The sequence below is a fragment of the Ylistrum balloti genome, unplaced genomic scaffold, assembly GCF_031769215.1.
Source record: "Ylistrum balloti isolate Yb309-2 unplaced genomic scaffold, AGI_CSIRO_Ybal_v1 Utg370376, whole genome shotgun sequence".
NCBI lineage: Eukaryota > Metazoa > Mollusca > Bivalvia > Pectinida > Pectinidae > Ylistrum > Ylistrum balloti.
Window position 1 is genome coordinate 153,343 of NW_026782263.1, and position 20,811 is coordinate 174,153.

A 20,811-nucleotide genomic window follows, 5' to 3' on the forward strand; every position below is an offset into this window, starting at 1 on the left:
CTGGAATAACATTTGACAGTCACGGCGACATCCTTATTAGGTCCATTTTAAGCGAAATACACTTCGTTTTGAATACCGCAAGTATAAGTATAACAGTTATTTAGGTTATAAAATAGCAAATGTGTCGGAATTATTCATCATTATTCAATATGAAACTTAAATTTGAAAGACGACATTTTAAACGCACATTTGGTTCGTGTTAGTTATTAGTCTGAGGTGTCCGTGTGAGAGGTGTTGTTGGCTGGACGGTGATCCCCGTCGCCCACCAGAAACATAACGATACTTGTTTAAATATACTCCATTTTATTCACATTTAAATTAAGCTACATTCAATTATATTTTAATAGACGACCATTGTCTTCATACCAAAATATTCAAAACTTAAATACTTGAAGCAGTTAACATTCTAAACGGACATTCATATGTATTCACTGTACACATAATGGCAAATACTGAAATAAATTAGTGAAGCACAATGATTGAACATATAGTAACGGTGTAGAAAGGATAACATTAAAAAAGTAACTTCAATTATGTTCATTTGTAAATATTTGGTACAAATTTTTATTCATTTGAAAGAAAAAAGATTTCGTGCTAGCCTTTGCTATATTTCCTAGATTATGTAAAATTTATAAAAGATTCATTTTTTAATAACTATAACCAATCACGATGTTCCTTATTGTCTCTTAAACTTTTATTATTTATGTAAATATATAATTAATATTGTAAGGTGTTTTCATATTCATATATCTACAATAATGTACTTACGCAAATTTCTACCGACTCACCGATACGAATGAATGTAGAGATACGAAAATGTGTCATTACATAGTAAAATGCAATGATAAATGACAAAATATTAAGGTGAAAAAGTTCAAATAGCATTCAACGCATTTTAAAATTATAACCATTCAGCAATACAATAATTTGTCAAAACACATACTTGTTTTAGGATATGAGATATTGATTATATAAATCCTCCACAAAAATGATTTATTACAAAAAAATCTGTTCAGATCTAACATTAGTCATACATTGTCAAACTATCACACAACACGAAAAAAATGTTAAAGTTCTATTTCCTTTTTCAAAATATTTAATCTCTAATCAAAGAATTGTTCAATAAGGACACAAAGAAGTCGATCAGCATCGAGAGTCAACATTTTCAAATACAAAAGTACAAATGTATATTTCTAACTAAACGTACATTGGAAAAATACAATACAATGCACAGAAAAAATATTACTGTAATTTGACAACTTTCAACTACAGCACGTAACAAACAGAACTTAGATGAATTAGTTTTATTACAAATTATTTATGTCTTTGCTTAATTAGGTTATTGCTTGCTATGCATAACTGAGTGCGACACGTGTGGATGCTTGTTGTACCCTCCTATTGTGGACATTCGAATGACTGAAAAAACAGCTACTCCAATATTAATGTTTTTTTCATTATCATACATTTTGTGTTTTTGCAAATGTTTATCTAATTCAGACATATCATAGATTCTGGCAACTATCCGAGAAAAAAAGGTAAAATTGTATATGTCAACCTCTGTTATGTATTTGACTTGTAACAAAGCCTTTTTAATATCTAGCAAGTCAGTTTTCAAGATAACAAGACAGATTGAGTTCAAAGTTGACCCAGTGCGGTAGTATGTCATTTTAAAACGACTTTCAAGTGATTTGCACTAAAATGTTCAAGGAGGGCAAGATTCCTCAACATTCCAGACACACTAACAAACGGAAAATCCTAGAAAATGTAGTTTTAAATGTCAATGGATGAACAGTGCGCAAACTGATATCAAGGTTTAAGAATTAATATAAAGTTGATGGTTTCCATTTATTTGTGTGATCGCTGGTAAGAAAGGCGATGCTTTATCTTTCACGCCGGCTGTTCCAACCAGACAAAACTGAAAACTGATAAATTGAAAATGTAACCAATTAAATCATGACCTTGTATCACTTTACGTGCAAGTCTCAAAATAGCGATTTTTATCATTTGGAATTTCATTTGTAAAGTTTGACTCGAATACTGCTTGACATGTTTACTTTGTGCAATGCCACATGTTTTGAAGAAAGGGTGCGATATATAATGCCATCAACAGTTTTTTTAACGCAGAGAACAAAAGTGTCTTGCAGGGAGTATTTTGTCAGATCAAATTTTATCTAAACTATTCCAAAACCATCTTCTGCTGGTGGGTCTGCCTTGCATGGACTAAGGGAAAATAATTATGAATGAAAATAAATGAATTATTGTAATGTGTTTTGGTATTCAAATATCTTACTCAAAATTTTCTTTCCGTTTCTTTTCCAGTGTTATCTGTTGCATGCATTGGTTCTATCCAGGTTATCACTGACACACCTAAAACACTTACTTAGCTTAATGTACATCAAAACCAGTTCAAGCTAATGTAATAATTTGTTTTAAATATTTCATCGTCAGAAATGTATATGTATGAGAGACATATATGCAATTAAAATGACATAGCAGATTTTATATAAAACGAGAGTATGAGTCAAAAACATCTGTGTTTGTATATGATAATAAAATTACAACTATGGTGTTCCTATCTCTCTCGTATACCCACTTCCGGTATTCGTAAACATAATACACTATAAAGGCAGTAAACAGACATATGTTATTTCTTTCCCGTCCTGTTTTTATTGCAAGCAAATCACGATATTCTTGAATGATGATGAACATTCCCTACTCCTTTTCTTTCATCACAGCGTGCACCTGCCGTTTTTGATAAGACAAATTCTTTACTTGCTTCTTAGGATAAGAAACATTCACGACTTGAATTCAGTTTGGGGCTTATAGGGCAACTGTATTTCGGTATTGTATTTATGATACAGTCTCGAAGATAACTTTGCTGCTGCAACGACTAAACAAAATCTTCCATTCGAAAAAGAACAGTCATATGTGTTTTATAAAAGTGGTGGTCGGGTAGCGCAGTTCAATTCCCCAAATAGACATGAAAAGTTATGGAGCTCCTGCCCGACTACCTGGGGTTTCCTGGGTACCCTGGTCACTTCCTACAGTAAAACCCCTCTCGCGCTCTCATCCGGACCGCTTTGAGTGTTTAATACAAGTTGGCATAATCAGATTCACAATCTTGTTGTAAAATAAAGTTGAATTTAATTTGAATGTCGACAATAGGGACAGCCACTGTCGCATTAGCATGTCGATGATTTATACAGGCTCGGCTAAGAGAAGAGCAAAAAGACAAAATAATTGTTTTAAATCACATTAACTCTCATGTGAAATATACGCACAAACCACTGTAACAACTAGTATGTAGTCAGATCGTCACACCTACACTGATTAAATGTTAACAGGTTTCTAAATTTAAAGAATAAAAATAAAATAAGTTAATAACCAGTTTTGGAGTGGGGCTGGGGGATCAAGTCGACAAAACAGTCCTAAGAAGCAAATAGCATTTATCGATACAAGTAATAAGTAACGTTACAGTTATACTAGGTAGATAAAGAAACACATATGGAATGCTGGCATTTCAATACAAACATTTCTTGCTTATTTACTCATTGTATAATGTAAAGGGAAACACGTCATAATAAGTTGATAACCATACTTAAATGTTCTTGTTATTTTAGGTACACAAGCATAAGCTTAACATTATCTTCGAATGATCTTTTTGGGCGATTTCGAATCACATGTTCATTTCCAGTCAGTGTCTCCTAAATGACACGAGCCCATCGTTACAAACTTTTATTATGTTTCGTAATGCACAAGTAGGGTATTCCCTGCGGGTTTATAAAAGGTGTATGATACATGCACAGGTAATGTTTGTCTACATAATAAGATATATTCTGACTTCAGTCAATGAAAAAAGAAAGAAATATAAAACACATTCAGTTCCGCAAATATATTACAGCCTGACAGCCCCATTTTCTACTCCCAAGTGTTCGAGTTATATATACCTTCATTAATATATAAGCGGTAACATCTTTCGAAGAAATACCAGGAAAATGCTCTCAGTAATTGGTATTCGTACATGGAGAACAGTATAATCAGGGTTGATAGGAATATTGCATTTTATCGTAGTCGTGTATCAAACCCCTTCGTATTTAACAAAAAAAATCTATCTGCTATCTGTATTCTAGATAATACTCATGAAATAGTCCCAGACACAATATGTACAAATACTTGTCAATACTTACACTCAACTTAGCTTCTAAAAAGTAGCGTTATGCAAGGCTGTACCATCATGCTGTATCTTGACGTAATGTTAATGGCTGAATTCCCATTAATTAAAAAATAACATGACAATCGCATCGGTACAAACCTCGTAAAACTTAGAGCTATTACTTCAAGATTTTATATCAAAATCCTTAATTTCTAGAATACAATTCACCAATTACAAACGGTTCACTGAATCTCTCATTCGAATATAAACACCATTTATAATTCAAGCATATATGTTGTTGACTCGTTATATGTTCATTCTATCCACCGTATAGATATCGGCTAAACTCAACGTTTTCGTATTGCAACCTTCCATAGAATGATCGCTGTCGTTTCTACGTAGAATGAATATGTACGAGTGTATATGTGAGGACACTTGATAACAAAAGTTATACGGTCATGGCACGTCGACACTGCTCTGCCTCCTCACGTAATATGGTCCGAGTTTACGTTTGTTCTCCTCTCCTTTGGCTACTGCAAAATATACAAAAAATTGTCAAATTAGTCGAAAATACACATATCAGAAGATGTTCACTAAGTGAACTTTCTGAAATAAATAAAAACGATTTGCACCTTAAACTTATTAATTTCGAAGATAAAAGGTAAAAATGATGACGGTATAGCTTAAAAATAAATAAAAAAAAATCATGATCCAAACTCAAATTCAATTAAACTAGGGCAAAAAATTAACAAAAGATATATTTATACGGAAGCTCCTGAATAAGCACAAGGCAAATAAGATCATGTGTTCCGGAAGAGTAAGCATCTTCTGCTTCATCGGCGACACCCACCATGTAAGCCTTGGTCAATCAAGGTAAGTATTGCCTCGTTTTCAAATGAGAACAAAGTATATAACAACGGAAACAAGAGACAAACTAACCACGTGCAGCTTCATATAGCACAACGAAAATGAATATTTCTCAGGGAGATCAATATGACGACCGAAAAACTTCCACATAGTTATCATCACCCTTCATTTTTTGAAACTTTGTCTTATGAAATTGTATGTCCGTTGACGACCTCTTACAAGAAAATCGTAATATTGGGAACAGTTTTTTTTTTAGGAATCTCAATGTGAAAACCATTTCTTTTCTCATTTTTTTCTCTAGTTTTATTGGCCTTGGATTTTGATTCTTTCCACATCTTGATATCTTTTGTTATTGATTTTCTCAAATAGAGGGCAGAGTCTACTCCAACGAATTGAATATTTTCACTTACATGCAAACTGGACGAAGTTCATCCCCCATAATATACTCCATATCCATCCAACAATGACGAGAAAGGTGATCATTTGGAGCAGTGCTGCGAGGATATTGAGGACGAAGGCGTGAACTCGTTTACCTATCCTGGTCGTTGCGCCACAAAACACGGTAAAGGAAGAAATGAACGTACCTGGAGAGAAAGAAATAGGTTATCAGCATCATATAAGTATTTAGTTATTATTAAATCCAGATTATCATCGAGCAGGTGTATAACAACTTCCTATATATCGCCATTTGTATAACGTACGCGAAAGAAACATGAAATATTCAACAAATTGTAAAACATTAAGGGCTGTTTATAATTCGGATGCTTTGCATCGTATCACTCTATTCTTGTATTAGTGATATTTTACCGTTTTGTTAATTTTGCATTTGTTTACGGGCAATTTTCTATATGATATTGGAACTCTGAGGTAGGCACTGTTGAAGATTAGAGATTCGTTTGATGTTTGTTGTTGTTTTAACATATTTCGGTCATTTAAACGAGTAAACTAAGTGTTATTATGTCATGTAGTGTATATCGGACTTCTCTCACGATCCATCACTCTGGTTCAGGGATGGCAAACATATGATTCAATAATGTAGTGCTGAGAGTTAATCAAGGAACAGCAAGTACCGATTTTTATGAATGCGTTATACCGAGAAATAGGGACAACACCAGTAAGATTTCTCACACGGGAGAAATAAAGGTCAAATTTGAGGAAGTGTCATTTTGGGGACATAGCAGGAAAAATAGATTAGGAAGAAAAGATGCTAAAATACAGAGTTCAGTCATGTCATCCGGTAATGCAAACTGGAATGCAAAGGTAATTCTCAAGTTGTACCTGCGTGATATGTAAAGAAACAAAGACATGAGAAATAGACAGATGTGTAAGTAAAGGGTCATATATTTATATATATCAAGCATAGTCTACAAACTAACAATGAGTACCTCTTTCGTTCATCATAAACAAATAACTTTGTCTGGGATATCGGATCTATTATATCAGATGTGAAAACAAATACTACCATTTCTTCTCTATTTGACATTATTAATGAAGCCATGTGAAATACAATGTACCTTAATGAACAAAGTGACGTGACGTCAGATTTTGAAGAATTTAATTAGGTTATGATATTTTCGCGTGATTGCACTTTCAAAGGCAACACCTTCACTCTTTAATCATAAGAAATTTGAATATGACAGCTGACATACTCAAACATAGCTGGTACGCTAACGACAGTAACATATATTAACCACACATCTGTTTGTCAGAAGTCAGACATGTATGGACGATAGATATAACTAACAAGCATACGTCTTCGTACTTATTTCCACATAACATTGGAACTGAAATATGAACGTAGACATCTATGAATGTTAATGAGTTTGCCAAATACAGCCGCTTTTATAATAGCATTGGATCGTTTTTTTTCATCTGTAATTGCAAATGTTTGAAACGACCTTGAGTTAAGTCGGGGAAATCTACTTTGCATGATTTTTTCTACTAGTTTGATATGTGATTTATAGGGGTAATTACGTTCTTAACGAATATTCTTGCTAGGAACCAGTATCGTAGCTGAAAAACTAACTGCCAAGTTATGCAGAAATTGAAAATATGAACACATAATAAGATTTGAGATTTTTTGTGATGAAGTTTAGGGAAAGAATGTACGTTGGAATCCTGATCTTTAAAAGCGAAAATAGTTGGTCCATGCAGAAACAGGAACCGTTTCTCTAACATAATGCTCCTCAGTTGATCTGTTGCCACTTAAGCGGTATTTAATTCATCATTTTTACCCCTTATGTCTTCCAAACATTTCTTTTGTGTCATGTTTATATACGTGTTTCAAAGACTCCTGTCCTCACAATACACATGGCTGTGGCCAGGATATTAATCTCAAAGCAAAAACAATAAAACCCACAAAGCAAATTCTAGACACTTTGAAGACACATGCATCTGTAGTTTTGCTTACACGAGTATTGAAATTATTTCATACAGTTTTCACGTAGGTACATATACATGTAGCCAGTCTCTGTTGAAATAATATTCATCATTATAAACCCGTCTATTAAGTTTTCATTTGAAACAAACAAGCTTTTAAGAAGAGAAATAAAACGTGCTGATGAAGAAGAAAATCGTTAACATTTGTTTTTGCTGCATGATTTTGTGTCAAGGTAACGTTGAATATCTTATTACTATACACTTAGAATTACCAACTATTTCACTAGATACTTCAATTTATCTTAGTAAATTTGAATTATCATTACAAAACCTACTGAAGTAGAATGGTAAGATAATGTCTATAACCCTTAAAAATTTCACCCCATATTTGATACAGTGTCACTTTTTGTTACAAAAATCATCTACTGACAGACAGATGAAACCTGTTTCCTTCGTATCTCCATAGTTAGCCTCTGTCATGTTACTCGTCCGTTGTTTTCAAAAAGACAGACTAGCAGAAAGGGAAACGATATCACAATGTAAAATACTTTTATATCAAACTAATGTGCAACCAACGCCATTCAAATAACTAAGATTGCATTATTTTTGTTCATTGAAATGTTTCAAAGAATTTCTGAATAAAATTGGCAAGAACCCGAAATTTGAATCTTTTAAAACTGGTGAGAAATTAATTTCTGGTTTAAACTTTCATTTTATCCTGCATAACAGTAGTAAGTAGATTACTTTTAATGAGTGACAACACAATGCTGTAAATGTTATTGGCAAAACTCTGTTTGCAGGAATTACAGTTATTGTTACCATAGATTGATGCTATCAAGTGCCTGAAAATGTTTCATTATTCTACTGATTTCCAAACTAAAATAAAAAAGAAATAATAACGTTTGTCATTTGAACGATCATAAAGGCAGTCGACTTAATCACGACCTTTATTTAAGGAGAATGTAGAAATCCAATTTCATATTAGAATCGGCATACGGTATATTCCATACACAGTTGAATTACACAGGAAACTCTTCCGTCATATAATATACATTATATGTTCAGAAAGAGTTTGTGGCATTTTGAGCAACTGTCGTTTAGCTTAATGAGGCTATGGTGTTTTGGAATATACGCTCAAGACGATGAATTATATCGAAAAGTGTACACATTTGCCATATATGCCTACACGTGCATCTTGAAAATTGCAAGCTTTGTGCATGTGTGTTCCTTGTTAGCATTTCATTGCTATTTCACTGCCAATACAGAATCATACGATAATGCCTTTAGCTAGGGAAATTCTTGTTATCTCTACATTTTTTAAGTCTTCGTACACGGAATTCTACCTGCATCTCGAGACAAGTATACGACCTGACCTTTCACCTTCCGTCTGAATACTTGTCTGTGAATAGAACATTGTTATCTAATTGAAATCAATTACCTCAGGGCATCCGATCTTTTTTAAGACTATATTGTAATATAACCTATTATTAAAATGTCTTCTGTTAAACCTGCCAGTGTCAAGGTGACATTTCTACTTATCATATGACCATGAATTCCATCCGAAGTGAATTACCAGTATGTCCAACACTGTATTGCAGTACTATTCATACCTTTTTTCTGTATTCACGAAAGATATTAGCGAAATGCAAATTGGCAATTTTAACTTTATTTTCCAATTATTGCTTTAATCATAACGACGGGTCTTAATGTGAGAGGGAACTTGAATAACAGGCGAATACCGACGTGATCAGGCAGACGATCCCAAGCCTTTTCACGTCTATTCAGCTACGTCTACTCGAGCGCACCATCATGCTACCATATCCATGATCTAGCATTTCAGTGTGATGGCACTATAAAAAGTAAATAACCCTATCCTCCTTTGACATCGTTTTCTTCTGAATCAAGTTGTTGCAGGTAGTTAAACATCCAATAATTATCTGTAGATATCAATTACGTCTCTATATACAAAATGAATGAAGCATTGACTTTATTCACTATAAGTGTGTGGTCTGGTGTCGAACTTAATTCATTCATCCTGAAAATCTTGCCAATAGTGCGGCAACATATAGAATGATATGTATCATGACCGCTAGTCAATACTGTAGAACGCAAACGCATTTGTGAAGATGAACTCATACTTTATTCGGTTTCATGACGTTGTTTGTACTTTATATTTTCGCCCCGTTGCTATTGGATATTATGATGTTGACGGCCAAATCTTTCACGAATAAAATGCAATGTTACACTCTACATTGCAGACCCTGACAGGAGTGTTTTAATAGTAAAGATTAATGTCTATCTAAACTCGAAGTGATCAGCAATGTACACTTGTTTTGCGAACCAAGTAATGGATATCTCGAAAATATAAGAACGTTGAAGCTATCGGTCGTCAGGATGAAGACAACAATATGCTATTGCGTAATAGCTACATTTCTGGTTTAAGTATATGGCCCTTTTTGTAGTTGGTCCATATCCCGAGTGATTTCTTGATAACGGAGGTGCATTTTTCATCGTCCGGCTTAATGACAGTTTATTACTGTATGTGATTGACGTAGAATAAGATATTTAATATTTAACATACTAAGCATTCACACAAGAAAATGGCTACAGAGCAGATTTTTATTTCCCTGTATTTAATTATCCAACGGAAAATAAAGTTAAATATATGTTAGTTGAGAACTCCCAGTTTACCTCGCACTTCCTGTTTCTACATGACGTGTACAGGTGTACCGGAATAATTGTTCCTATTTATTGATAGGGAAAATGAGAGCTTGGGTCTGTCTAATTCCCTCGTTGTTGCAGTCTGACGGTTCTGTCGTATATGATGTACAAGTAATGCGTCTCCATAGCGTTGTCCAGACAATTAGTGTTACTCATGATTTTGTTAGACATTTTACTAACCCCTACCAACTCTAATTTATTTTGAACGTGTTTTCATGCAACAAGTCACAAAAAGATGAATAACTCAAGCAAAGTAAATTCAACAGCATACTGGGCTGGTGTTCAGTAATGCATTAAGAACATTATATTATTATATCTTATATGAATATCTTCAGTAGATAGGGGTTAGAATTCCTTATTGTGAAGGGAGAAAGTGTAAATTTCTTCACTCTACGAAATTGTAAATCCAACTTCAAATTGACATTATTTGTGTAACATAAAAAAGACTAAGTTAATTAACACTCGTTTTTCAACTTAATCTTTTCCCGCGTATTGATACTCCACAACTCACTAACATAGGATGAATGATTATTGTTTTGAGTGTTGTAGTTATCCCAGTGTTTCGTATTATTTTTACACTAAATTGTCAACGAAATATCACTGTAACATCATACCATTGTCCTGTCAGTCTCCACATCAAAACCCTAGGGCGAGAAAAAGAAATAGCCCATCGCTAAAAAGCGAGAACATACCTGTTCAAGGTAAAAGAATTGTCGGTCTAGGGTAATAAAATAATTGATCCAATGATAAAAACGCCACTCTATATGTAGGAAACAGTCCTAAATTTACGACCTAATCTTATTTCGTTCATTAACCTATGTCAGTTGTCTAGAAGGCACAGAAATGCCACAATACCAGATTCATTTTGTCGTTTTAATAACAAGCAATTTGTTGCTTGTTAAAGTAAACTGGATTCAAAATTTCCCATTATTAATATGTTTCTATTTGGAAACGTGACCGTACAAAATGGTGTATATTATTGTCGACCTTTAGCAACATGTTTTTTCTCAGTCTACTAAAGACGTTACTTTTTTGTAAAGCTCATATTGTGCAGCCAACATTTTCTATTTATCAACTTCTTGTTACAGACGTAACTACAACGAAGAGAGAAAAAGCAAGAATGATCTTGTGTGTATCAAACGTTCATAGAAATGCTATTTAGTTGCTGTTTGAATTGCACATTGCCTGAAGGGGGAATTTTTATCATTACGTTGTACTTTTAGGCCGAGGACGCATTCCTTCAGATTCCCGACATACATGCCAACAAAAATACCACGGAAACCATTTATTCCAGATTTGTTTTCCATCGAGGGTTGTCAATCAAGCAAGAGATGCTCGTGATGACCTATTTAACGGACTTTAGGAGGCCCATATCTCATCTCTATTGCTTGAAACGCCCGTCGATAAATGCTAATAATATGTAAGTGTTCAACATAGGCAAAATGATACAAACACAAATCACAGGAGATTAAATTTCGATTTAGTGATGGGCTGGGTCAGAGTGTACCATTACCTACATCACTGCGCAATGGGTTGTCCCGAGAACTTGTGTCCCAACTAAACGTGGTATCTACAAAACAGAACCGCGCCTCTGCTTTCCATTGATACATCCTCGAGAGTGTTATCATTACTACGATGATAGTTAGTACCGCTTCTAGTCTGCATTTATATATAATCACTGAAGTTATATAGCAGTCTAACCGAAATAAGGCCCCTGTAGTCATATGAAGAGAAACAGTCGTTTAATCATGTTTCATGGGGTTAGGAACTTCTGATAAGTTGGAATTCCATTCATAAAATAACTCATCAGTCCTTGTACCCTTCTGGAGATATCAACATCCTACTATTGAATTCAGTAAATGTTTGTACATGTTCTTGTGATTATTGAAAAAAAAACGGTTTTAGACTCTGTAGATACAATTGTTATTCTTTGTATTTCCTCATACTTAATGTATTTCATTCTCACATATTTGGTGCGGTATTAGGACTAAGTACGCAAGAATGTCATTACTTCCTCACGAACACTACACCCAAATCAATACGAATTATAGTAATAGGCACATTATCTCGGAATTAGATTATTGGTACACGCTACGTGTAATTATTCAATCTATGACAATAAACTATTGCAAATTTGTATATTAGCAGTAATTGAAATCACCAGGTTCTCTCCGACTAGTTACCACGTAACTAGGGTTTTTGTTTTGATTTGACAAGTGTTTTAGTCAACTCAACAGTCCAGGTTGTAAAAATACCATCACCAGGTTCCACGGTTATACGGCTATGTCAGACTTATACTTTGTATGATGTCGACCTGACATTCAATGTTTTAATATCATTTTGATTAAATAATGCTTATATATGTAGACTATTGTTTATTGTCTAACAAATATGACACACAAGCACTGGGCGTAAGAATTCTGCAGTAATAGCTACGCCTATTTTGCACGAGCAAACATTGTATGAGTCGGCTAAATTTGGGATCTTTATATTTTCTCATTCTTCTTCCTAAATTAATGTCTCTCTTGACACTACCTCCGTGCCATTTGGCCTTTCGTGGAGTGTTCTGGCATCTGGCTGCGACATATCAGTCAATACAAGCGACAGTTAAAGAACCATATATTGTGCTAGTGTAACAACTGGTTGCCCGCTGTCAGTAAAATGTGACCGGTTGGTGTCCTGCTGAGGGCCTTAGGTAGTGCATGTCAGTATGATAGCACTATACAGTCGGTTTTATGTCCGTAATACCACCAGCCTCCAACAAACATATGCACTCAACGCATGAACTGTGAACATTTCTACAGATCCTTAAACAGTCATAGCTGTTGATAGGAAGTGAAACGATGTAAAGTCAAACATATACTGACATACACACGAATAAAAGAAATCGATGATAATAAAAATAAAAAAGAGACGATAAAGACATAACTTTACCAAGTTCAGTACAAATACTATCGTTAATATCAATGGATTATTTCTTAAATCGTCGTAGAGGAGCTATATCATCAACGCTGTACTAATGATTAAAGCTCTACATATCTTCATTGTTTTAGTAAAGTTGTCATCAAATATGGTTGATAAACAAAGTCATAAAGATATGTTAAGGAGGTTCTTCATCTTTCAATAAATATCTTTGTCGTATTGCATATACAAGTCAAGAAATACACATAAACGTATAAATAATGTTAATTCTATCTTCCCATCTGTCAAACTTCAGTGGATGTTTGTTGCAGGTTTTTAAAACATAATACTTCAGTTCAAAAGAGTGGAAAGAGCTTCAACGGCCAGAGATAGGAAGGTAGCTCTGAGTACATATCACTTTGTACTTCTGTCTCTGATGATGCTATCCGTAAAATCATGTGTTTTTTACATCGGTATGACTTATCCAATGATATCCGTCCTAGGATTACAGAAAGATTTACGACGTATTTTCACTTTGAAAAATGTGAAAAAACCTATCACAATTATGATATTATTATTAGAAATAAAACGTATTAGAATGTGTGTTTTCAGTTGTACTCCACTTACATTGAATAAATACAATTCGACCCCCAATATCACTGACAAGTCCTTTAAAGACAAAACAACTGCCACACACAATTAACTGTATCATCGCTACAGGTTAAATTGTATTGAATTATGAACTTGCATTGTACTATTGTGTCTGTATTGAATTTAAATTTCGTTTATATTTCATATTGAAATAGTGGGTATGAAATTTATCTAAATTGATATGAGAATGTAATTTACTTGGAACATTATGTGCAAGTAATTTATTTTAAAATGTTAATATTTTAAACAAATTTGCAAAGCATAATGTAGTATCGCCTTTAAACCTTGCAACCAATGTTGCATACTACCGATACAAAGCCGATGCTATAAAGGTGTAACATATGCATTGTTTGTGAAATGAACAGTTGTGAGCTGGCTTAACTAAAAATCAGATTTTTATTGAAGGTCTATCATGTTTCTTGGGTGGGCGAAAGATAATAATTTCTAATACATATTTTTTTTCAAATTACTACCCTCGCCGCAGTCTGACAATGCCGCCAGTGTTGATCCCAAAATAAGGCTTCTATCATGGAGCAGACACTTGTTGAATTGTATCATTGTGCAGAGACAATGTGAAGATATCATTGCCATAGGCAGGCAGCTGTAAGAACTCCGTTTGTACTATTATCAATGTTTCAGTCGTCAAGTGTATTTTGTATTATTAAGGCTATCTATTCCTTTTGATAGTCAATTCTATTTTCTTCTATTTGATTTATCTTGCCACCAAGATAAAAAGAGATGCCCCCCCCCCCCCACAGTCTTACTAACAACCACCTTGAGCGTTACCAATTGCCTTAGAGATGATCTTATTGTTTACAATCGAAGTAGGAGAAGAGGACGTTTACCCTTCCGGACCACCTGGTCGTATTCTCCTTTCACCAAGCATCTCCATAAAAAACAACTTTTAAAAAAAAAACAAATTCGCTCGTCGCCATTAAGTTAAAATGAATATATATGACATTTCTGCATATTTTGATACACGTATGAATACAGTCAATAATAATTGTATTGTAGTGCTATTTATAGAAATTACTTGTGAAATATCACATCCATCATTTCATACATAACACGATGTAAAATTACAAATATTGTATGGTGGCATATGCCCATATACAAAACAAAATCCTCATTTAACAGTCTTTAGTAGTCTTCAGTAGCTTTTAGTTTTTCTCTTTTCTTAAACACCATTGTTCCCGATACTTTGTCCTTGAGTGAATCTACAACTCACACTAGGAAAGCCTTTGGTCTTGTCCCAAAGTCAGGTCGTATCGAAGTCGTTCATGTGGAACAAGAGACTTTTTTGTTCTTGTGCGAGGAGAGTCAGTTGCGAATTCAAATCCTATAATTTATATGAAAGTAACTCTAAATGGCAATTATGTTGATTCGGCTCCCGATATGGGAGTCTTAAAAATCCAGGTTTTTAACAGCTCTTCATTTGCGAAGTTGAAGTCATTTCTATACCAGCGTTCGCGAAATCATGTATTCGCGAAACCACAGTGAACCACAGTTCTCAGCATTGAATTCTTGTTTTCGATAAATTTGGACTCATTGGGTGTCATGCTGACAAGTACATGTTATGACATTTCAGGGTGATGACACTATTTAATCGTATGTCAAAGGTCAAATCTTCTTTGTACATCGTCTCCATATGACATTTGCTGTTGTAAGAACGTAAAACCCGAAGATTATATTTCTTACGAATTTAATAAATTCTGAATCGCGATCTTTGCGTACATAGTCGCTAAAATTCTGAAATGCATCTAAGTGTTTTAAAATGTCATGAATTTACTGGAGGTCTCTAATAGAGAAAAACAATTAAAGAAAACGCAAAATTTATTCTGATAGAACGATCAGACTGTCTGTCAGGCGGTTGTATCACTAGATTTAAGACTGTTTGATATTTTCCCCTGAAACTCGGTCAAACCAAATGATGCATTTTATCTATGGAAGTATACAGGGCACCTACAGTGAATAATTTTGTTACAGTCATCGGAAGGCGGGCGTGTTCAACTTCTATAACATTACCTGTATAAATTGGAACACAGTCAAAAAACCTCTTTCTCAAAGTCATTCAACTAGGTCAATTTTATCGTTCTGACATAGAGAAGCTTGCGTTAAGCGATTTGACGTGCCGGAAAGACTAAAACGGGCATTTAACGTACATGATTCGTGTGCAAGGAACTACCTCTCATTTCAAAAGGATTGCTATGATATAGGTGTCTTGCAACTGAAAATGCAATACATGAAACATACGTACATAATAGGAATTATGAATCTAGTTGATAATGACTAGTAGAAAGCGAAAAAAACCATCGTAAACACAAGATAAATTTATAAGGCGTGCAAAGCAATAAACACCGCACAAAACAATATGTTCCACAGTTTTCAAATCTTTTATTCAGATAACATATACCATTTCAATAGACTTATTCGTTTGAAACGTGCACGTGTTGGCGTCAGTGTCAATAACCTTTATAGGCTATGATAGAAAGCTTGATAACATAATTTCTTGTTAATCTTTAACATTTCTCGGCTTCACTATGTTTAACTACTAAAAGTAAAAGTCTAGCATCTTGATAAACTAGATCTCTTTTCCGAGATGAAGTTACCCATCACGTGACTTAATATTAGTTTGTTTATGAGGGATTTTCTACTTCGCAAAAGCTATCAAAACGAGATGAAACAATGAGGTATTCTTTGTAGACATTTAATTGTGATCAGACATTAATAAATACATGTAAACATTTAAAACTTTCTCGCTTTACCTTAATCGTAGCCGCATATTCGTAAAAGAGATGTTTTCATGTCGAATATTTTTGACCGCCATTTGCTAACAATTCTATTTTTATTATATGCGACCAAACACTTATAGCAACTGGTCTGAGTATATCTTGACTGAATTAGTTTATATGACCACTAGTGCCATTTCGAAGGTTTACTTATACGTTATTTGATTTTAAATCCAAGCCATCTGCATGCTTCAGTTGCACTGTTTGTTGAGGTGTCGAGATCATAGCATTTGCACGTATGAAAGAGCAAGTATTGCATAACTTCTAAACGACTATGCTCAGCAGTTGGCGTTACATTTCATCCTCAATGAACATCGGGGGTAGACATAGCAGCTTCTCAAATGAAGTATAACATACCTAATTATCCCCGGTTAACTTGTAACATTAGCAACAACAATATAACTCTATGCAGCCATTTTTATATAATCGGTTCGTGCATGTCACGATTCTCTACAGAAGATTGCTTACATATTACATGGTGTAACCTGCCTTATTAATGACTGTGTGCTTATCTAAAACACAACACTACACATAAAGGACTGGATAGTTTAATAATCCACCATACGTGACCGAATGACATTTACACAACATTTTCCCTCTGAGTGGATAAGACAAAAGATTGCTAAATCTGACGCCCGAAGATTAAAACAGCGTTTCTGAAAAATGTAAACATTACTGATACACACAGTAAAAAATAAGAATGTGAAGACAATACTTCCGGTGTGTGATATAAAAATAGACCCGGCGCTATAAACAAGTAAGAATGTTGATAAGGAAACCAGTAATGGTCCAACCATCAAATAGTTAGTAAGCATCTCAGTTACTCTCTGTCGGCTGTGGAAGGTCCGTAAAGAAGCTGACGCTGATATGTACCTTCACGTAAAGTAATTATGGCCTCGAATTGAATTATTCAATAAACACACGTGTTCAGCACGTCAAGTTTTGCAGCCTGGCATCTATTGTCCATAATAAATAACTATTGATGCCCGCCAAACATAATATGCTAACTAAAAAAATAAAACCAGATGCACGATATCTCACATTATGACCTTTAGACCAAATGTGACCTTATGTCGAAAACCGCTAAGACAAATAAATGAATTTGTCGACGTTACAAATTAAGCGCTTAGGCAATAGATTCACCCATGTACAAGGTGGTATTCAAGAAGTATCTAAATCATAAAGTTATGAGGATAAATTTTATGTACTCTATTGGTGCATACAGCAAAGCATGCAACAAGAATGGGAAGGGTATGGGTAGCCTACTTTCTCTTAGTCAATTGTAGTTGTGATGACAAAGGAAATAGGAGACATATCATTACCTATATATTATATCAGTAGCCTTTTAATGTACGTATTTGGGATCAGGGAGCGACTCAAAACATGTTTGGTAATGTAATCTTTATAGTTTATTCTTGCATTTCAACCTACTTGGGCACAAATTAATTTCGAAGACTTGGTAGAGGCATGTTTTAACTGCAATTATTTCGACAAAGAGACCGCCAATCCTCACCATGATATGAAGAGAACATAGATTCAAATCAATGATCCTAGTGTGTGTCCCTTATAATTATGATGTTTAAAAAGTTATTTCTTCCGAAGTTCCTTTAATATAATATAATATAAACAAACTCATTAATGACAGTATATATATAACATGTACAACATAAATTAAGTGCACCGTCGGATGCTTTTTAATGTATCCGTAAATCTGACCGTGTAATATCAAATGAAAATCCGCTAAATGCCTCAATCAGTTGCATTATGGATACGGTATAAAGTCAAGGGAGATGCAGCTGAGTGAATGCTGTTTGCTGGCATGTGTGTATCATCACCTGAGAAACGTAAATTAAAGCGGCTTCGCACTTTAATAACGATCTCCTTAAATCAAATATTTGTAGAAAGTGCATCTTCATGTGCTTGATGACAGTGGTACCAATTTGTGTTTGCAGGTTTGGCGGATACCAGAGGTATACAAATCTTTAACGAATGATTATCGCGTTTGTTTAGATCAAAGTGAACTCCAAAATGAGCTTATGATAAAAGCCAGCTTCTCTTACTTGACGTCTTAACACACGTTTAATTATGCCATTTCATTATGTCTGACACAATGTTAGTGTAGGATTTTACAAGATATAAAACCTGTGAACAGATATATACAAAGCTGGTATGCTTCACTTGAAAGATCGTGTAACTTGTTGGTATTTTCTCTGTTATTTTTTGTTGGCCATTACAAAGTTTTTATAGAACCACTTTGGAATGATATTATTAAAAGAATATTGTATTTTTATGAAAGTAAGGTTGAGATTTTCGAAAGCAAGTTGAGATGCAAATATGTACTCGGTATTGCATGTGTTATATAGCGTCCATGATCCTGATATGTTCTGGATACCTAACCTGTAATTGAAGTGGCAACGACACTCATGCAGTGGTGTTTACATTAAAAATCTATCACCAAAGGCCATTTTGTGATTATATATATACACAAATGCACTAACTCGATGAAATATATTTAAAAAATATGAAACAAAAAACAACAATAATGCAGTGTTCATTAAATGCCGAACTTCCATCTTGTAAGCTTAAGGAAATAATAACCCCGCTGTGTTCTATTTCATGTTATCGAAAGACAGCATCAATTCCTGATTTTCTGCAATATCGTGTGGCAGTCTCTAATAGTGATCGTCTGCCTCCACTGCAACACATGGTATATCTACACTTACATACAACAGGTTCCCTTGGGTCCCGTCGTCATACAATCTTATCTGATGCGGGAAGTGGTAAACCCAAAACAAGCAAACAATTGCCCATAGAATTAGCTTGCTGGTTACCTCAGTGTAATTGCGTGATGTAACTAATGCAAGACGTCCGTAGAACCAAGAATATCTGTTAACTCTCCACAATGAAACCTTGTAGCTTTCAATGAATTCCGTAAGTGATTCTTTTGTATTTTCGTTCGCTGACATCTTCGATTTTATGTTATCTTCACTTCTGGCGCTTTCAGTTGATCGTTTTCACTGCTAGGAAGGATCTCTCCGTTGGCCCTGATGCCATTAACTACTCATTGGCCAGCATCATGGTAGAGTAATATAAGTACAAGGTGGCCAGGTGTGGATGGACTTGTAGGGTGGTCTTGTGTGTTGTCTTGGGCAATATACTTCGGTGAGGACCATTGTAACGTCTGCGTCTGTTTTGCACCATGTTGTTGATGGGACGTTAATATCAAAAACCTTACCAACCCGTGGTTCTGATTATTTTGTAAACATCTTAATTCTAAATGACATTTACCTGATGGACGTCTAAATTGGTATCAAACCCATGCCAAAATTCATCCTGATGTCTTTAACGTGTCACCACTATTGACCGTGAGAAAAATACAAATACGCTGCTTCCAACTATAGGATTCATTAGAGGCGACAGTTGTTTACTATATCTTTTCCACATCCTATTTCGTCTTGCCTTGCCTTGCTTGTCAGTACATCGATTCCGGTTTATGTGTTGATAGCCCACCATAGGAAGGAAGATTATGGTTTACTTAAGTCATAAACCAGAGCGTACCGTTTTGGTTAACTATGCATTCTGGTTCTTGCATGTCTCCATCTTAATTTGAGGAAGGATATGGGTCGTGCCTCTTAATTAGTACAAACCGCAGCCTTTTTTAATTTGTACTTCCTTTTTGACGTTAAGTTTTCAGTGACTGAAAGAACTGATTATTCAGTCATTCTGATTTGACCAGCTTCGCTTTAACATGGACGTATGCAGGTTATGATATTTCAGTTTGACGACACTAGAAATGCTTCCTTATGTGAACCCATTATTCTTGGACAGGTAGAGTGGGGGTGAAACCAAAGATTGTATACATCCGTTTTCTGTATAATGTAATCAGGTCGTGATTAACGATACCGTGATCAAGTGATGGTAGTATAGAATATCATAGCAATAAATTGGTGTTATCGGGACACAGTTAGCTTGCAAATTATAAAGATTCTGATAACAAAGCCCTTCTTTCTGAAATTCCCAAACGGTGTCCACTGTGGACTGTGTTTGTGATGGAATTCGACTGATCCTAAACATTAGACATGCAGGCACAAGAATAAATCGACAGAGCACTTTTGAACTTGCTATTATGCCCTACACAACGTAAGCAAACAGCGTAAGCAATCAAACCTGATATAATAATAATAATGAAATCGTATGCTATAGGTATTAAATATAATAACGATATCAGTGCGATTTTTAAGTGCCAGAAATGGAATAACACATATGTGATGACCCATCGTTTTAGAAGATCACAGCGCATAGGTACTGGTATTGTATCTATATGACTTAATCGTCCAGCCAAACAGGAAT

At 34.7% G+C, this 20,811-nt stretch overlaps 1 protein-coding gene across 1 annotated transcript in view; it reads right to left on the minus strand.

The window, feature by feature from the left end:
* Window positions 1-302: 302 nt before the first annotated feature.
* Window positions 303-20,811, minus strand: part of LOC132554063 (protein stum homolog) — a 60,585-nt gene continuing 40,076 nt past the window's right edge. The window contains exons 2-3 of the mRNA XM_060218360.1: window positions 5,431-5,604; window positions 303-4,686 (exon numbers count right to left, since the gene is read on the minus strand). Of these exons, the coding sequence (XP_060074343.1) occupies window positions 4,610-4,686; window positions 5,431-5,604 (251 nt within the window). The 3' untranslated portion in view covers window positions 303-4,609. The remainder of the gene's footprint in view (window positions 4,687-5,430; window positions 5,605-20,811) is intronic.